At 42.6% G+C, this 19,654-nt stretch overlaps 1 protein-coding gene across 2 annotated transcripts in view; it reads right to left on the reverse strand.

Moving 5' to 3' along the window:
- The window catches only part of Mtmr12 (myotubularin related protein 12), a 74,916-nt gene that overhangs the window by 13,737 nt on the left and 41,525 nt on the right, over window positions 1–19,654 (reverse strand). For both annotated transcript variants that reach the window (XM_070040979.1, XM_070040978.1), the window contains exons 7-10: window positions 18,571–18,700; window positions 11,879–11,954; window positions 7,244–7,350; window positions 5,788–5,912 (exon numbers count right to left, since the gene is read on the reverse strand). In XM_070040979.1, the coding sequence (XP_069897080.1) occupies window positions 5,788–5,912; window positions 7,244–7,350; window positions 11,879–11,954; window positions 18,571–18,700 (438 nt within the window). The remainder of the gene's footprint in view (window positions 1–5,787; window positions 5,913–7,243; window positions 7,351–11,878; window positions 11,955–18,570; window positions 18,701–19,654) is intronic.

The raw sequence follows: 19,654 nt of genomic DNA on the forward strand, positions 1-19,654 counted from the left end.
GGTCTTTGTTACTGAAAGAAGAGATGCCTAGCCATGGTCTACCGTGTAATTCAACATGTTTTAGGAAGAAAACCATCAACATCAAGACTGCTATTGTTGGGCTGGGAAGTTGGCTCAGTGGTAGAGCACTTGCCTTGCATGCCTGAGGCCCTGGGTTCGATTCCTCAGCACCACATAAGCAAAAAGAAAAAAGTCGGAAGTGGCGCTGTGGCTCAAGTGGTAGGGCACTAGCCTTGAGCTAAAGAGCTAAGGTACAGTGCTCAGGCCCAGAGTTCAGGCCCCACAACCGGACCAAAAAAAAAAAAAAAAAAAAGACTGCTATTGCTAGACATGAAATAGGCAACCAGGGACTATGCCACCAAAACCTAGACTCTTGTTTTTTGGTAGTCTTGGGATCTGAACTCAGTAGGAAGGCACTCTGCCACTTGAACCACATCTTCAGTTCTTGTTTGCTTTTACTTGTTTTTCAAATAGGTTCTTGTATTTATGTCCAGAATGGCCTAGATCATGATCTTTCTTTCTTTTTTTGGTCGGTCGTGGGGCTTGAACTCTGGGCCTGGGCACTGTCCTTGTGCTCTTCAGCTCAAGGCAAGCACTCTACTGCTTGAGCCACAGCACCACTTACGGTTTTTCTCGAGTGGTTTATTGGAGGTAAGAGTCTCACGGACTTTCCTGCTCAGGCTGTCTTTGAACCGTGATCCTCAGATCTCAGCCTCCTGAATAGCTAGGATTACAGGTGTGAGCCACCAGCGCCAGCTTAGATCATGATCTTTCTACTTAGACTTCCTGTTCAGCTGGGACGACAGGTACACTCCCCCCCTCCCCCTGCATAAGCTTTTTATTATTGAGATGAGGTCTTGGCAACTTTTGTCCAGGCTGGCCTGCAAACTGTGATCCTCCCAATCTCCACCTCCTGAGTACCTAGGATTAAAGGTGTGAGCCATCACTGTGGCTGGCTTTGTTTCCTTTTTGAAACAAAGTCTGTGTATATAGCCTAGGCTGTCCTCCAACTTAAGAGGTGTGAGTCATCACACCTGGCTTTGTAGAAGTTTGAATATGAGTTCATATAACTTGCATACGAGTATAATTTCCTCTTTATATCTCTTATTTATTTATTTTTTGCTTATGTGGTGCTGAGGAATCGAACCCAGGGCCTCATGCATGCAAGGCAAGCGCTCTACCACTGAGCCACGTTCCCAGCTCTTTATATCTCTTATAAAACAAAAACTCTTAGCCAGGCGCTGGTGACTCACACCTGTAATCCTAGCTACTCAAGAGGCTGAGATCTGAGGATCACGGTTCAAAGGCAGCCCGGGCAGGAAAGGCCATGAGACTCTTATTGCCAATAAAAACTAACAGAAAACTGTAAGTGGCACTGTAGCTCGAGTGGTAGCGCACTAGCCTTGAACTGAAGAGCTGAGGGACAGCACCCAGGCCCAGAGTTCAAGCCCCATGACCGACAAAAAACAAAAACAAAAACAAACCCAGAAACTCTTGAATTTTACAAAGTATTAATTTAAAAGTTTCCAATAAGCCAGGGACTGGTGGCTCATGTCTGTAATCTTAGCTACTCAGAAGGCTGAGATCTGAGGATCACAGTTCAAGCCCAGGCAAGAAAGTCTGTGAGACTCTTATCTCCAATAAAACCACCAGAAAAGTGGAAGTGGCACTGTGGCTGAAGTCATGGAGCACTAGCCTGAGCTAAAGAGCTGAGGGGGAGCACCTAGGCCCAGAGTTCAAGCCCCATGACCAACAAAAAGAAAGGAAGGAAGGAAGGAAGGAAGGAAGGAAGGAAGGAAGGAAGGAAGGAAGGAAGGAAGGAAGGAAGGAAGGAAGGAAGGAAGGAAGGAAGGAAGGAAGGAAGAAAGAAAGAAGGAAGGAAGGAAAAAGAAAAGTTTCAAACCAGTTAAGTAGAGTAGTGCACACATGTAGTCTAAGCTACTTGGGAAGATAAAGTAGGAAGATCACTTGAGCCCAGGAGTTTGAGACCAATGTGGTAATATAGCAAGACCTCATCTCAAAATAATAACAATAACAATAATTCAGATCAACAAAAGATACCAGGGAATCTTGGGTGATTAAAATAAAACACAATTCTAAAATCACCATCTTGGATCAAATACTAAGATTATCTTTTCTCCAGGTTCCTATTTCTTTCTTTCTTTCTTTTTTTTTTCGGTTGGTCATGGGGCCTGAACTCTGGGCCTGGGCACTGTCTCTCAGCTCTTCAGCTCAAGGCTAGTGCTCTACAACTTGAGCCACAACACCACTTCTGGCTTTTTCTACTTATGTGGTGCTGAGGAATCAAACCTAGGGCCTCATGCATGTAAGGCAAGCACTCTACCACTGAGCCACTTTCCCAGTCCCACCGGGTTCCTATTTCTTACTGATCTTTCTTTTTTTTTTTTTTTTTTGTCGGCCGTGGGGCTTGAACTCTGGGCCTGGGCGCTGTCCCTCAGCTCTTCAGCTCAAGGCGAGCGCTCTACCACTTGAGCTACAGCGCCACTTCCGGTTTTCTGGTGGTTTATTGGAGATAGGAGTCTCACGGTCTCTCCTGCCCGGGCTGGCTTTGAACCGCGATCCTCAGATCTCAGCCTCCTGAGTAGCTAGGATTACAGGCGTGAGCCACCAGCGCCCGGCTCTTACTGATCTTTCTTATAGTAACCATCCCAACATTTTTATAGGCATATGCTGTTGCAGGGTAAATCCAGTCGGTGAGATTTAGAGAAGCCACATTTTTGAGAGGTCAAAATGGGAAACTTTACTGGAAAGCTCTTCATGGTAGACTATCATCTCAAAGACCAGCAGCCCTGAACAGAGCTTACACAAAGCCTTTTGTGTGTGTGTGAGAGAGTGTGTGTGTGTGTGTGTGTGTGTGTGTGAGAGAGAGAGAGAGAGAGAGAGAGAGAGAGAGAGAGAGAGAGTGTGTGTGTGTGTGTGTGTGTGTGTGTGTGTGTGTGTGTGTGTGTGTGTGTGTGTGTGTGTGTGTGTGTGTGTGTGTGTGTGTGTGTGTGTGTGTGTGTGTGTGTGTGTGTGTGTGTGTGTGTCCTGGGGCTTGAACTCTAGGCCTGGGTGCTGTCCCTGAGCTCTTGAGCTCAAGGCTAGAATTCTAACACTTGAACCACAGCGTCACTTCCGGTTTTCTGGGGTAGATAATTGGAGATAAAAGGTCTCATGAACTTTCCTGCCTAGACTGGCTTTGAACCACAATCCTAAAATCTCAGCCTACTGAGTAGCTAGGATTACAGGCCAAAAGACTTTAAAGACAAAAACCATATGCTTGAGCTGAAGAGCAAGCATTACAAAAGCAGACCTTATATGGACATACTCAGGTACAAGCTCAGGTACCAGCAGAACTTTTCCATCAAGGGAAGATACACCTTAACTTTCCCATATAGGGGAAATCTTAAAGGCTACTCAGAATTGGGTGATTCAAGCCATTCAGAGAGGCAATCAAAGCAGAATCAGAGCATTCTCTATGCCAAGCTTTCCTAAGGCTCTGACATGCCGAAGCAGAGCTCTCCCAGCTCACCAGTTAGGTCTGCAATTCAATGAATGGCCTCTCTCACTGCCAGGCTTTTCAGCAGGGTGGAGAGCTCCCTCCACCTAGCAAGAGGCACCAGGATGTCTGTGAGAACAAGGTGACATTACTTAGACTCTGTTCCCCTCACTTCAATGCTTGTTTCCCTTACAAGAGCGTAGTTTTTTTGTGTGTTACATTCACTTTTATTCCCCCTACCAATACCAGGGCTTGAATTTAGGACCCTGAACTTGCCCAGATTGATTGCTTAAGCTGGCACTCTACCACTAGCGGCATGCCTTCAGCCCAACTTTTAGCTGGTTATTTTGGAGATGGAGTCTAGTGTACTTTCCTACTCCTGATGGCTTCAAACTCTTTCAGATCTCAGCTTCTTAAGTAGCGAGTATTAAAGGTGTGGGTCAGCAGTGCTTGGCTTCATATTCCTTTTTATCAGTAATGCTTGACATAATATATAGGGGAAAATAAATAAATGTCAGCTGAACAACCCTAAAATAGTTAAGAATTTACTAGGCTAAAATATCCAAGTTAGGAAAAAGTTACCTATAAGCATGACAAAACCTCACAGAGTAAAGACTCATTCAAGAATAAGAATTGGAGCCAGGCGCCAGTGTCTCATGCCTGTAATCCTAGCTACTCAGGAGGCTGAGATCTGAGGATTGCAGTTCATTGCCAGCTTGGGCAAGAAAGTCCGTGAACCTCTTATCTCCAATAAACCACCAGAAAACAGGAAGTGGCGCTGTAGTGCTAGCCTTGAGCTGAAGAGCTGAGGGACAGGGCTCAGGCCCAGAGTTCAAGCCCCATGACCCACAAAAAAAAAAGAAAAAAAGAATAAGAATTGGGTTGGAAATGGCTGAAGTGGTAGAACAGCTGATCAAAGCCCCAAGTACTGAAAGAAAAGAAAAAAAAATGAGAAGAATTAAGCCAGATGCAGTGGTTCATACCTTTATTACTAATTACTTGGATCAAGTGGATCATGGTTCTGTTGTAAGGTGAGAAAACAGAGAAGCCACATTTTGATAGGTGAAATCTTGGAGTCGTTATTAAAAGGTTGCTGACTGCATGGTGGACTCCGGTCTCAAAGACCAGCAGCCAGCTGATCTCTTAGGAAACTGAGCCACGAAGGCCAAGATGAAAGAAAGAACAAAACCAAAAACAATACCAACAAACCAATTCAGCTCCAATGGAGAGCCATGGGATGCCATGGTGACAGAGAAGAGCCAGGAGACAGGTCACAAACACGGAGACTTATAGCATAGCGTAGTGGGGCCTGACCTGGTCTGGGCCTAAACAGGGTCCCGGGGCAGAGCCATAGGAAACTCTCAGTTCCACATACTGGACTGACAGGTTTAGAAACCTATCATCCAAGTCCCCCTGCCTCCAGGGATTGAAGTGTGTCCATCACCTGAGGGGGGACTTCATTGTCCCCCCCCACCCCCACCATGAAGACAAAATGCCAGACCTTATATGGACATACCCAGGAACAAGCTCAGGTACCAGCAGAACTTTTCCATCTAGGGAAGACAGGACTCAAAATTCCATATAGGGAAATCTTAAAGGCTACACAGAGGTGGGTGATTCAAGCCATTTAGGAAGGTATTGAAGGCAGAATCAGAGCAACAAGCCCGGAGCTGGTGGCTCACGCCTGTAATTCTAGCTACTCAGGAGACTGAGTTCTGAGGATGGCTGTTCAAAGCTAGCCCAGGCAGGAAAGTCCAAGGCTTTTATCTCCAATAAACCACTCAGAAAATGGGAAGTGGCACTGTGGCTCAAGTGGTAGAGCGCTAGCCTTGAGCTGAAGAGCTGAGGGATAGCACCCAGGCCCAGAGTTCAAGCTCCACAACTGACCAAAAAAAAAAAAAAAAAAAAGAAAAGAAATTTCCACACTGGAAAAAAAGTCCATTAAGGAAAAATCAATCATTCTCTTTATAAATGATTTGCCAAGTGAGTGCCTATACATACTTCATAGTTCACAAACTTACAAGACTAAAATGCTTACCACTGGCTGGTGTGGGAAGCTGAGAAAGAAAGAGAGAAGAGCAGCTGTATGACTACTCCAACAGTGAGAAGGCCAGGGGGAGATGCTGGGAGAGGGGGAGAGGGGCTGCCAGACCCTTCCACGGCATGACAGGCACCCTCAAGGCTGTGGAGCTCTGCATACCATCAAAAGGAACCCAGGGAAAAGGCACCAACTTTCACCTGATCCATGTGCCAAGTCTTTCCCCATTTGACAGAAAGTTTCTTCTCACCTATCAGAAATAGCTGCTTAAATTTACAGTATGCAGTCTGGATTTCCTGCAAGGATAGGAAGTTGCTTGATAGATCTTCAGTTTTAACAATTTCATAGGGTGGCCTGTGGATGGTCTTGTAAATTCTAGGCATCAAAAAATAACATGAGATTAGAAGAGCAAATACGAATTTACAATAGCTTGTTTTTCTTGAGTACCACCATGACCTGTGCTAAGAGGCCTGAAGGTATCTCCTACTAAACCCTCATCTATAAGGAACCTGCTTTAAGACTGTGTCCCCAAACAATGGATTTGGACATGTGATCAAAGAGTAGAATTGTCCAGCCCAGGGTTATCAAGGTTCTCAACTGAAAAGAGCCATGATGTGAGCCAAAAATTTAACTCCAGAGCCTACTTTTTTGTTGTTTTTACTTTATTGACTTTGGATTTTTCAAATTTTTATATATTTATTTAGTTTTTGTCAGTTGTGGGGCTAGATCTCAGGGCCTGGGAGCTGTCCCTGAGCTATCTTGCTCAAGGCTACTGCTCTACCAAGGCTACTGGTCAAGGCACAGCTCTATTTCTGGTTTTCAGGTGGTTAATTGGAATCTCACAAGACTTTCCTGCCTGGACTGGCTTTTAACCACAATCCTCAGATCTCAGCCTCCTGAGTAGTGAAGATTACAGGCATGAGTCACCAGTGGCCAGCTTAAAATTTTATTTTGAAAAGTTTTACGCATGGGCTGGGAATGTGGCTTAGTGGTAGAGTCCTTTCCTAGCATGCATGAAGCCCTGGGTTCAATACTTCAGTATCATATAAACACAAAGGCCAGAAGTGACACTGGCTCAAGTGGTAGAGTGGAAGCCTTGAGCAAAAAAAAAAAAAAAAAAAGCAGGGCTGGTAGCTCAGTGGTAGAGCTCTTGCCTTGCATGCCTGAGGCCCTGGGTTCGATTCCTTAGCACCACATAAGCAAAAAGAAAAAAAAAGCCGGACTTGGCGCTGTGGCTCAAGTGGTAGAGCGCTAGCCTTGAGCTGAAGAGCTGAGGGACAGCGCCCAGGCCCAGAGTTCAGGCCCCACGACCGGACCCAAAAAAAAAAAAAAAAGCTCAGGGACAGTATCCAAGCCCTGAGTTCAAGCCCCAGGACTGGCAAAAGAAAAAAGAAAAAAGGACTTCTGAAAAGTACAAGACAATAGTACAATGATATATGCTGTGACCTAGATTTGCCCAGCTGTTAATATAATAGACATCATGCATACTTCAGCATGCATCTCTTAAAAACAGTGCAGCTGACATTCCTAATAACTGTTATATTGATTCCTTTCAAAATAATTTTAAAAATGTCTGCAACTTGTATTCCTCTGACACTGAGTATCAGCATGTAAACAGAGGTGGACACACTACTAAGAACTATTTCCTACTTAAAAAACAAGAACTGAACTAGACAAGAACAAATGTAGAATGAATGAGTACTGACCCATCCAAGAAGCTCTTCTGGATTTGCAAAATGCCATCATCCTGTTCTTTGGGCAGTGCTGACATTTTCAAAAGGGCACTTCCATTGTGGCAGGACCAACACCATATCTGCAGAGGAGAAAAATGTTTGCTAGATGGAATATTCACAACCAAAAGGGAGCAGGTAAGCTTAGTATTTCAGTGCAGACAGGGAACTTTGTAACTTCAATAAGAAATAGTTGCATATACACAAGCCCCAGAGGATTTCTTCAATAAAAAACACTGATTTAGTCTTTAAAAAAAATAAAAGCATTAGGTAGTCAGATTTAGACTTGCATATGGTCTACCAATCACCTTTGACTTGGCTTTAGTGCTGATAACCTAGATGATGATAACAACATTATTTTTATCGTTATGATTAGGACAGCAGCTATCATTGGAGTATAACTTAAGTGTCAGCCATTTTACAGGTGCTAATTCATTTAAGTCTCAGAGTGACTCCCAGTAATAGGTATGGTTATTATCTTCGCTTCAAGCAAAAACCTCAGGCTCAGAGTGACTTGAAGAACTTTCCCAAGTTGTAGCTTCAGTGTGACTCTACCAGTCATGCTCTACCTGGATGGCAGAGTGCAGCTCTCATCAATGGAGTGTGTATTCCAGGAGAACAGAGAGTGACTACTCATCAATACTGTATAGTGGGGACTCAGACACGGAAAGCACTGCACTAGGTTGTGAGAGCATAAAAATGACCAAGACTGTCTTGGTGGAAGGCCTATCCACTTCCTTATGTCTTCATAGATTTCCTTCTATAAGTTTTTATAGTTTTTTACTTTATAAGTCCTTGATATCCATGGTCAAGATAATTCCTAGGCCTTGGTTTTTTGAGACTATTACAAATGAGTTACTTTCCTGACTTCAGTCTCATTTGTTGACATACAGAAAAGCTACTGTTTTGTTTTGTCTGTTTGGTTTTTTTGTCAGTCCTGGGGCTTGAACTAGGGCCTAAGCACTGTCCCTGAACTTCTTTTGCTCAAGGCTAGCACTCTACCGAACCATAGCACCACTTCCAGCTTTTTCTGTACTGAGGAATGGAACCCAGGGCTTTATGCATGCTAGGCAAGCACTCTACCACTGTCACATTCCCAGCTCAAAGGTACTGATTTTTACTTTTATTTATTTTTTGGTCAATCATAGGGCTTCAACTCTGGGCCTGGGAGCTGTCCCTTAGCTTTTCAGCTCAAGGCTAGTACTCTAACACTTGAGCCACAGTGCCACTTCCAGCCTTTTCTGCTTATGTGGTGCTGAGGAATTGAACCCAGAGCCTCATGCATGCAAGACAAGCACTCTACCACTAAGCCACCTTCCTAGCCCAAAGCTACTGATTTTAATGGACTGATTTTATATCTTGCTACTTTACCAAAGTTTTTAAATCAGTTCTAGTAGCTTGGGGAAAGAGTTTATGGTGTTCTTTAAATATAGGATTACGTTATATGCAAACAGGGATAATTTTACTTCTTCCTTCCCTATTTGGATCTTTTCTTTCCCTATTTGTCTTTTTCTTGCCTTATTATTCAAATTCATGTAATACCCACCAAAATACCAACACCATTCTTCAATGAGACAGAGAAAATAATCCAACAATTCATATGGAACCACAAGAAGGTCTAGAATACTGAGTAGAAAAAGTAGTGCTGGAGGTATAAAAATAACAAACCTCAAACTCTACTACAGAGCTATAGTAATGAAGACAGTTAGGTACTGGTACAAAAACAAGCCTGAGAATCAATGAAACTGAATATAAGACCCAGAAATAAACTCACAGACCTATAGACAAAAACACAAAAGACAGCCTCTTCAACAAGTGGTGCTGGGAAAACTGGATATCCACATGCAAAAACTGAATCTGTATCTATCACCTCAATGTCAGAACTGAAACCATGCAACTATTACAAGAAGGAATAGAAAAAACATTAAGACTACTTGGCACAGGCAGAAACTTTCTCAGTAAAGAATTAGAACACAGCAAATCAAAGAAAGACTTGATAAATGGAATTGTATCAAACTAAAACTTCTACACAGCAAAGGAATAGCCTACAGTATAGAGCTTTGTTGCCAGCTTTGCATCAGAGAATGACTTAATATTCAGAATACACACAGAGCTTAAAAATTAAGCCCTTAAAGAACCAATAACCCAATTAATAAGTGGGCTTAATGAGACAAAGAGAGACTTCTCAGAAGTAGAAGTAAAACCAGCCAATAGACACATTAAGAAATGTTCAAGCCGGGCACCAGTGGCTCATGCCTATAATCCTAGCTATTTGGGAGGCTGAGATCTGAGGATCATGGTTCAAAGCCAGCCCAGGCAGGAAAGCCTGTGAGACTCTTATCTTCAATAAACCACTAGAAAACCGGAAGTGGCATTGTAGCTCAAGCGGTAGAACATTCGCTTTGAGCTGAAGAGCTGAGAGAGAGTGCCCAAGCCCAGAGTTCAAGCCCCCATAACCAGCAAAAAAAAGAAAGAAAGAAAGAAAAGAAATGTTCAATATCTCTGACCATAAAGGAAATGCAAATCAAAATAACACTGAGATTCCACCCTACCCCAGTTAGAATGGCCATTATCAAAAAAACAACTAATAACAAATGCTGGCAAGGATGTGACCAAAAGAGAACTGTAAACTTGTGGAAAGCAATATGTTGGTTCCTCAAAAAATTAAACATAGAACTACCCTATGATCCAGCATATTACTCCTGGGCATTTATCCAAAAGATTATACACAAAGATATAGGAAAATCACCAACACAACCACCAGCATTATTCACCATCGCCAAGGTATGAAATCAGACCAGAGTATACACAAAGGAATTTTACACTTTCATTAGAGAAAGTGATATTGAATCATTTGTAAAGAAATGGAAAGACCGGGCTGGGAAGGTGGCTCAGTGGTAGAGTGCTTGCCTTGCATGCATGAGGCCCTGGGTTCGATTCCTCAGCACCACATAAGCAAAAAGAAAAAAGCCGGAAGTGACACTGTGGCTCAAGTGGTAGAGCGCTAGCCTTGAGCTGAAGAGCTGAGGGACAGCGGCCAGACCCAGAGTTCAGGCCCTACAACCGGACCCCCCCCCCCCAAAAAAAAAAAGAAATGGAAAGACCTAAAAGAATTATGTTAAGTGAAGTAAATCAAGTCCAGAGAGACAAAGGATGTATGCTTTTCCTCTTGTGGAATTAATTTATAAGCCTCTAAGTAAATATCTTGAGTGGTATGCAAGTATATGCAAATGTATTAACTAAAGTATGGTAGATTAGAACTTTGCCTTAGAAAGGTAAAGTTAAAGTTCAACAAAATGAACACCAGGAAATGGGTACTTGAAAGGGGTGGAGTGGGGAAGAGGTAAGGGGGGTAGATGAAGAGAAGGAGTGGGGGTGAATGTAGTCAAGAATTAAATATATATCCTACAAAATTTTAAAAAAGTGAGAGAAGCTGGGCGCCAGTGGCTCACGCCTGTAATCTTAGCTACTCAGGAGGCTGAGATCAGAGGATCGCAGTTCAAAGCCAGCCCGGAAGGGAAAGGCCTCGAGACTCTATCTCCAATAAAACCACCAGAAAACTGGAAGTGACGCTGTGGCTCAAGTGGTAGAGTGCTCACCTTGAGCTTGAAGAGCTGAGGGACAGCGCCCAAGCCCATAACTAACAACAACAACAAAAAAAAGTGAGAGAAGAGATAGGATGGGAGGGATGGGTGGCTGACATTAGTCAAGATACATTTTATATATATATATATAATTATATGTATATTATATATATAAACTACTTTGTTAAATGGCAACTCTTTTGTACAACAACTTAAAGATAATAAAGAAAATAAATAAAAACGAAAAAAATGTGGACATATTGGGACCACTGGGCCCATAGTCCCTCATGGAACAAATGGGCTGCTACTAAATAGCTGCCCCTGGACTAGACAGAATCTCTGGTTCACAGCAATGCTGTGCTTATTATCTTTCTGGCTTCAGGAGCTTCTGGGCTTGCTTCACCATCTTTCTTCCCATATGGGAATGACCATGTTAGTGAAAAAGCTATCTGTACAGTGCAGCATTTACTTGTAATTCTCATTCATTACTAAATTCCTTGTAGGCTCGGGAACTCCCAGCCACCAATTAGAAATGGGAGTGGCTACCACAGTCTTGGTTTCTTTCATCAGTGACACACTTAATATGGTTCCCATCCCATACTATTCTGTGAAAACGAAGAAGCAATTCTTGTCATCTCTGGAAGAAAGAATAACCACACTATACCAAGATTCGTAGTGCCAACCCAAATAAAGCACAATCCTACTACTCTTAAGAGTGGTCAGCTAAGGTTCAAAATGACTTAGGTGTGAAACCAGTTTTGCTTTCCATAGGAAACAATATTATAATCTTCTTCCAGCTTTTCAGTGTCATTGCTAAAAACTTAAGTGCATCTGTGAGAACTTTAAAACTGTCTCAGGGAGTCTCATGTTCAAGAGACTTCTCTAGGGAGTTTCTATGTTATTTCTGGATTATTTTTGGACTGAGGACAAACTCTTGAATACCAAAGCCAAGGCTTTAAGTAGGATCACTTCGTTTGGATGGGCCAGTGAGCAACCAAAGCCTCTTAGCATTTCCAGATGAACTTACTGGTATGCCATGACCCTGAAAGCGTTTCACATCCTCCTCAGGAAGAGGGGTGGGGACAACAAAGTATGCTGGCAACCTAGAAGAAAGAGAGGCCATCAGATTCTAATACTACACTCAATTCACAAAGTATGAAAGTTCAATTTCAATGAATACAAAGAAGCTGAGCATTATAAAGCATTATAGCCGGGCACCGGTGGCTCACGCCTGTAATCCTAGCTACTCAGGAGGCTGAGATCTGAGAATCACGGTTCAAAGCCAGCCCAGGCAATGAAAGTCCGTGAGACTCTTGTCTGGAAGTGATGCTGTGGCTCAAGCCGAAGAGCGCTCGCCTTGAGCTGAAGAGCTTAGGGATAGCGCCCAAGCCCAGAGTTCAAGCCCCATGACCGACCAAAAAAAAGCATTATAAGAATGATCATATATACCTCCTAAGAAAAAACACCTGGCCAAGGCACAAAGAACTGGGGTTATTGATTTAGCTCAGTGGAAAAGTGCTTGTCGAGCAAATGCCAAGTCCCTGAGTTTGTTCAGTCCTTAGCACCAAAACAAAAACAAAAACAAAAAACAGCTTAGATGAACTCTCCCAGTTTGATGATCAAGTCAGTCAGAAATGAAAATTTAAATCCTAGCCCTGTGTCTGATTTTTGTTCAACTCTAGATAAATTTTTATACCTTTTCTGAATCTGTTTCCTCATCTACATCTATAGTGACAAAATTGAGGCTGATACAGCTTAGTGGTGAGAATTTGTCTAGCATTTGCAAGGCCCTGGATCCTCAACAACACACTTTAAAAAAAAATGTGGTGGTATATGGGAAGGTTGGAAAATTCATTCTGGAAAGGTGGGTGAATTCCAAAATCAGGAGTGACAATAACAATATAAGCACCTGTGTTTCACTCAATTTAACTGTCTGAAAAAAAGTAATTACGATTAATGCCTGCTTTTTAAAATGCTCTGACAATGAACATTTGAGTCAGAGATTGCTCTAACACTTCACATGAATTACTCATTTAATCTTCCCAGTGAGTGGATTATTCACATTTTAGAGAGAGAGAGACAACACTGAGGCCTTTCCCAGGTTATAAACTTGTAAGTATATAGTAGGCACCTGAACAAGGCACTACTGACTTCAACTTTTTTTTTTTTGTCGGTCGTGGGGCTTGAACTCTGGGCCTAGGCGCTGTCCCTCAGTTCTTCAGCTCAAGGCTAGTACTTTACCGCTTGAGCCACAGTGCCACTTCCGGTTTTTGAGTGATTTATTGGAGATAAGAGTCTCACGGACTTTCCTGCCTGGGCTGGCTTTGAACCACAATACTCAGATCTCAGCCTCCTGAGTAGCTAGGATTATAGGCGTGAGCCACCGGCACCCGGCTCTGACTTCAACTTTTTAAAAAAATTAGCCTCTAAAGAGAACAAGACTCCTAAATAATAGGTCATAGGAAAGAAGATTTTCAGAGTTGCAGAGATAAAAGATGTACCTGGACACTCATGTACCTGGATGAAAATTTATTAGAAACTGCCTAAGATTCACTACTGTACACATCCCTCCCTCAAATAGCTCAAAATAAACTCTCATGAGAAATACAAATGTCCACAATGCTAAGATGTAATAAAAAAAAACTCGTTAGTGTTTGCATGTATACTTCATGCTTGATCTAAATCTGTTAAGTTACAGGTCATTGTATAAAGCTTTAAAGAGATCATAACTCTAATGCACATCAATTCATAGGAGAACAAACAATATATTACATAAACTATCAAAATGTATACTCTGGGAAATTCTATTAGACAAATAGCTTTATTTCTTCAGCAAGTTATTAGAAATATATGATAGATAAGAATCTATAGATAAGGCAATTCATGAGCTGTGGCTCATGCCTATAATCTTAACTACTGAGGAGGCTGAGATCTGAGGAGCTAAGTTTGAAGCCAGCCTAGGCAGGAAAGTCTGTGAAACTATTATCTCCAATTAACCACCAGAAATCTTGGAAGTGGAACTGTGGCTCAAAATGGTAGAGAACTAGACTTATGCGAAAGAGCTCAAGGACAGTACCCAGGCCCCAAGTTCAAGTCCCACAATTAAGGGGGCAGGGGGGAAAAAGAAGCAGCAGCAGCTAAGGCTACAGGCTTGAATCATAGCACCTATCTACCTAACCTAGTCTTGAACAGCTTCCTTAAAAAGTAGCATTGACGCTGGGCGCTGGTGGCTCACACCTGTCTGTAATCCTAGCTACTTAGAAAAGCTGAGATCTGAGGATCACAATTCCTAGCCAGGCCAGACAAGGCAGGAAAGTCTGTGAGACTCTTGTCTCCAATTAACCACAGAAAACCAGAAATGGCGCTATGGCTCAAGTGGTAGAGCACTCACCTTAAGCTGAAAAGCTCAGGGACAGCGCCCAGGCCCAGAGTTCAAGTTCCAGGACTGGGAGGAAAAAAATAGCAGTGAGGGGCTGGCAATATGGCTTAGTGGCAGATTGCTTGCATTGAATTTGTATGCATTGAAATTGTATGCATTGAAGCTCTGGGTTTGATTGCTCAGTACCACAGAAAAAGCCAGAGATGGCGCTGTGACTCAAGTGGTAAGAGTGCTAGCCATGAGCAAAAGAAGCTTAGGGACAGTGCCCAGGCCCTGAGTTCCAGCTCCAGGACTGGAAGGGGGAAAAAAAAAAAAGTAGCACTAAGCTGAGCGCTATTAATGAACTCGAGTTAACCATCCACAAAATATCTTGTTTCCAGGCAAGAGCCCTTTGCACAGGGTGACCAGTATGGGTTTTGGGGTGGGACAGTGTTAGAGAGTCAGGAGTCAAAGACAGACCCTCAGGTACTGCTTAAGTGTTCTGTTCTATACCAAGACCAGCGGGAAGCCACAGAAGGAGAGGTATGATCAATGTACATGGGATGGTCAATGCACATAGGAAGAATGTCTGAGTTTGTTGTACAGACAAAGAATAGAAGCTGAGGGTGGGATGGGATGCTGGATATATAGATGGGAAAGACTACATAGATAGCTACTATGGTAGGACAGAAACAAAGCACAGTCTTTCATATATCATGCCTGTTCTTGCTGTGTGCCTGCAATAAGCACTCCAAGTATCCAAATACAGATAAATTGCTTAACTCGGTGTCTTTCACACACTGTCACCTACACAAATATCTCAAATCAGTATATGGCTCTTAAAAAAAGAATTCTGGTAGCAGGGCATAAGCAGTACATTGCCTGTAGTTCCAGCTACTCAGGAGGCTTAAGTGGCAAGACTGCCTAGGCCTGGGAAGGAAATCAAGGTGAGCCTAGGCAATGTAGCAATCTTCTTTTAAACAAACAAGCCCCACAATTACTAGGAATAGGGACATTCATTGGTATCAACCTTGCCTCACACCACTGAGGAGCAGGAGTTTCTAATCTCTTCCTGAGTAGAAGCTAGCTTTTCCTTTTCAAGCTTTTTCACTGGGGAAAGGAGAAAGAGCAAAGAGCAAGGTAGGGCCAATAGTGAAGTTCTAGGTGGTTTCAGGACTCAGGCCCCTCCCACTGTCACCACAGCTCATTCCTGTGTGAGGTGTCATCCTATAAAGGTCTCAGATTGATCGACACCAAAACTATGCTGCAAAGGCCTATCAGACAAAATACAAAAGCCCTACCAGGGCTGGGAAGGTGGCTCAGTGGTAGAGCGCTTGCCTGGCATGAGGCCCTTGCTTCAATTCCTCAGCACCACATAAGCAGAAAAAGCTGGAAGTGGCGCTGTGGCTCAAGTGGTAGAATGCTAGCCTTGAGCTGAAATGCTGAGGGGCCGTGCCCAGGCCCAGAGTTCAAAAAAAAAAAAAAGCCCTACAAACTGAAAGCATTTCATAAAACTGTTAATAGAGTGATAGGAACTATGTTCCAAAATGACAAGACTCAGATTTCTAAAAACAGATTATGTAAGCAAAGCCATCCTTTAAAAATGTACGTTCATCACTCTCTACCTCTGCCCTGACTCCCCTTATTGTTCTGAGAATCAGAAAGGATTACACTTCTGAAAACATTCATATGGTCCTTTCTCTCCCCTTACCTCCTACTGCTCTTTCCCTAACTTCCTCCACTTGTCTCTAGGCCCGTTATTTACACAGCTCTTACTATTCTCTCTGCCCAAAATACTTGCCAGGCAACTAATCTGGCTTAATCCTCACTTATTCAAGACTTTGCTCAAAGGATGAGGCCCCCATTCATGGTAAGCAAGTGTACTGCCACTGACCTAAACCTCCAGCTCTGCAGCACCTTCCTATTAATATATCTTATTTCTATATTCTATGCCACCCTCCCATTCGAAAGCTCCAGAGCTTTGCTGAGCGCTGTAGAGCTATAGTAAGACATTCTCTGGCACATAATAGGCATTCCAAAATTGTTGTTCAATGAATCAAGTTTTTTGAGTAATAAAAGAAAATTAAACAACATAAATTTGGAAATGCCTATAAGGTTTATACTTGGCAATAACAACAACAACAAAATGGTGTTTTTGTTGTTGTTTTTTTGCCAGGCCTGGGTCTTGAACTCAGGGCCTGGGTGCTGTCCCTGAGCTTTTGTGCTCAAGGCTAGCACTCTACAACTTGAGCCACAGCTCTACTTACAGCTTTTTGTGGTTAATTGTAGATAAGATTATCATGGAGCTGGGCATCAGTGGCTCATGCCTATAATCCTAGTTACTCAGGAGGCTGAGATCTGAGGATCACAGTTTAAAGCCAGCCCAGCCAGGAAACTCCTTGAGACTCATCTCCAATAAAGCATTCAGAAACCTGAAGTGGCCTGTGGGTCAAGTGATACAGGCTCCCCTTGAGCTGAAGAGCTGAGGGATAGTGCCCAGGCCCGAAGTTCAAGCCCCATGACTGACCCAAAAAAAAAAAAAAGAATCTCATGGACATTCTTGCCTGGGCTGGCTTTGAACTGTGACCCTTACATCTCAGCCTCCTGAATAGCTAGGATTACAGGCGTCAGCTTATAATCAGACTCAAAAAGTATTTTTTTTTTTTTTTTTTGTCGGTCATGGGGCTTGAACTCTGGGCCTGGGCGCTGTCCCTCAGCTCTTCAGCTCTTCAGCTCAAGGCGAGCGCTCTACCACTTGAGCTACAGCGCCACTTCCGGTTTTCTGGTGGTTTATTGGAGATAGGAGTCTCATGGTCTTTCTTGCCCGGGCTGGCTTTGAACCGCGATCCTCAGATCTCAGCCTCCTGAGTAGCTAGGATTACAGGCGTGAGCCACCAGCGCCCGGCTCAAAAAGTATTTTAATAGCTACTTTGAAAGTTTCTTTTGCTGGGCACTGGTGACTCATGTCTATTATCCTAGCTATTCAGGAGGTTAAGATACAGAGGATCAAGGTTCAAAGTCAGTCTGAACAGAAAAGTATATGGAGCTCTGTCTCCAAAACAGCCAGCAAAAACCCAGACTAGAGGGGTAACTCAAATGGTAGAACCATAGCCTAGTCAGCACACTCAGGGGTAGAAGTTTCCTTTAAAAGCTAGCATTGAGGTTCTGAGGCTGTGGTTCAGTAATAAGGGTATTTCCCAAATCCTGAGGTTCCCCCCTCCCTATTTTTTTTTTTTTTTGGTCGGTTGTGGGTCTTGAACTCAAGGTACTGTTCCTGAGCCTCTTTGTGCTCAAGGCTAGCCCCCTACCATTTGAACCACAGCACCACTTCCAGTTGTTGAGTGGTTAATTGGCAATAAGAGTCTCAAGAGGACTTTTCTCAGGGCTGGCTTTGAACTCTGAGCCTCAGATCTCAGCCTCCTGAATAGCTAGGAATACAGGTGTGAGCCACCAGCACCCAACATGAGTCCCATTTTTAGCAATAAAAACTACTGTTGATAAGAAGAAAAAACCCTCATATACTGCTAGTGGCTATGTCAAACAATGTAATCTCTTAGGAAAGTAGTCTAGAAGTTCCTCAAAGAGTTAAACACAGTTGTGATACATTCTGGAAATTCAATTCCTAGATTATATACTAAGGAGAGAAAAAAAAATCCACACAAAAACTTGTAAATAAATACTTGTCTGTCTTATTCAGAAGCGCCCTCAAAGTAAAACCAATCTAAACATCTATCAATTAATGAATGAATAAATAAAATGTGGTAGATTCATTCCATGAAACATTAGTTGGCAATAAAAAAAAAATGAATTCTTTTTTTTTTTTTTTTTTTGGGGGGGGGTCTGGTCATGGGGCCTGAACTCTGGGCCTGGGTGCTGTCCCTCAGCTCTTTAGCTCAAGGCTAACGCTCTACCACTTGAGCCACAGCGCCACTTCTGGCTTTTTTCTTTTTGCTTATGTGATGCTAAGGAATCGAACCCAGGGCCTCATGCATGCAAGGCAAAGGCTCTACCACTGAGTCACTTTCCCAGCTCTGGAATTCTTTTAATATACTGCAACATGGATGAATTTTGAAACCATACTGAGAAGTCAGTCATAAAAGATCACATATATGATTCCATTTATATGAAATATCCAGACCAAGCAAATCAACAAAGAAAGCAGAGCAGTGATTGTTAGGGGCTGGTCAACAGGAAGATGATGTGTGGCAAGTGATTGCTAATGGGCCTGGGGTCTTAGGAGGATGAGAAAATTTTTCTAAAATTGACCTTGGTAATGGCTGCACAATGCTGACAATGTATTTTTTAAAACACCATGCACTTCAAATGGGTGAGTATGATAAATAACCGGCATTGAAACTTACCTCTCACAAATTTTGTAGCCTTCATTGACATTCACTGGTTTGTATTTCACGTTGCCTTTGGTCCGCTCCAGTTCCCAACACCAGTCCTTAAGTGTGTCAAACATTACTGTATGGTTCCTGGGTTTAGTGGCTAATAAAACAAAATTAGCAGGGCAAAAATCTCTTCAAGACACTTGTATTTTATTTACTTCAATGCCTTCACAGGCCATTATTTCCTCTAAATGAATTCATTGCTTAATCCTTACATTGTTATGTTTTTTGGTTTCGGTTTGGTTTTGTACCATTAGGGATCAAACTCAGGGCCTTGTGCATACTAGGCATGAATTCTACTACTGAATCATATCCCAGCCCAATTTTAGTTTTGGTCATTAATCCAAAATTATGACTTAGCCTATCTTTTTATAGTACAGAAAATGAGTTGTTCTTGTTCCACTCCTTGCAAAAGTAATTTATAGCTCCATTCTCATTTTACCACAAAATCATTTATGTAAAACAAAAAGATTGTGTGAAGCACTAAAAGACGGGTATGACACCAAGGCTAAAATACTGAAGAATTTTTAGCCCTACCAATATGTGCATACCAACCCAACTTGAATAGCATGTCAGATACTTGAATAAAAATCCCTCTGCCCTTTAAAGTTGTTCCTAACATCCGGCTAGTATGGCACTTGCTTACTGAAGGCCATAAAGAGCTCAGGCAGCTACATTAAGAGCTGGGGCCTCATAGCCCAGGGCCACATCATGGTGACAGGTACTTTGGTTCCTAAACCAGCCTGGCACTACCAGCTAGAATGAAATGCCTAGGAATAATGCTCTTGCAGCCCAGTAGATGTAATCCTTGGTCTTCTCCTAGACAATAATCTGCTGACTGAAGGTAACATGCACCAAAATAGTCTTCTGGGAAAAACAAAGTGTCTGCTAAAACCACCCCTCCTGTTCTGGTTAACAAAACCAGAAAACAAAACCATAGCAAAAATAAAAGGAAAAATGATGATGACAATAACCAATGTTTGTATATATTGAATATCCCCAATCTAAAAATCTAAAACCTGAATACTACCAAATCCAAAACTTGAGTGACCAT

Source organism: Dipodomys merriami, unplaced genomic scaffold, assembly GCF_024711535.1.
Source record: "Dipodomys merriami isolate MVZ:Mamm:240054 unplaced genomic scaffold, mDipMer1.0.p SCAF_30, whole genome shotgun sequence".
NCBI classification, from domain to species: Eukaryota; Metazoa; Chordata; class Mammalia; order Rodentia; family Heteromyidae; genus Dipodomys; species Dipodomys merriami.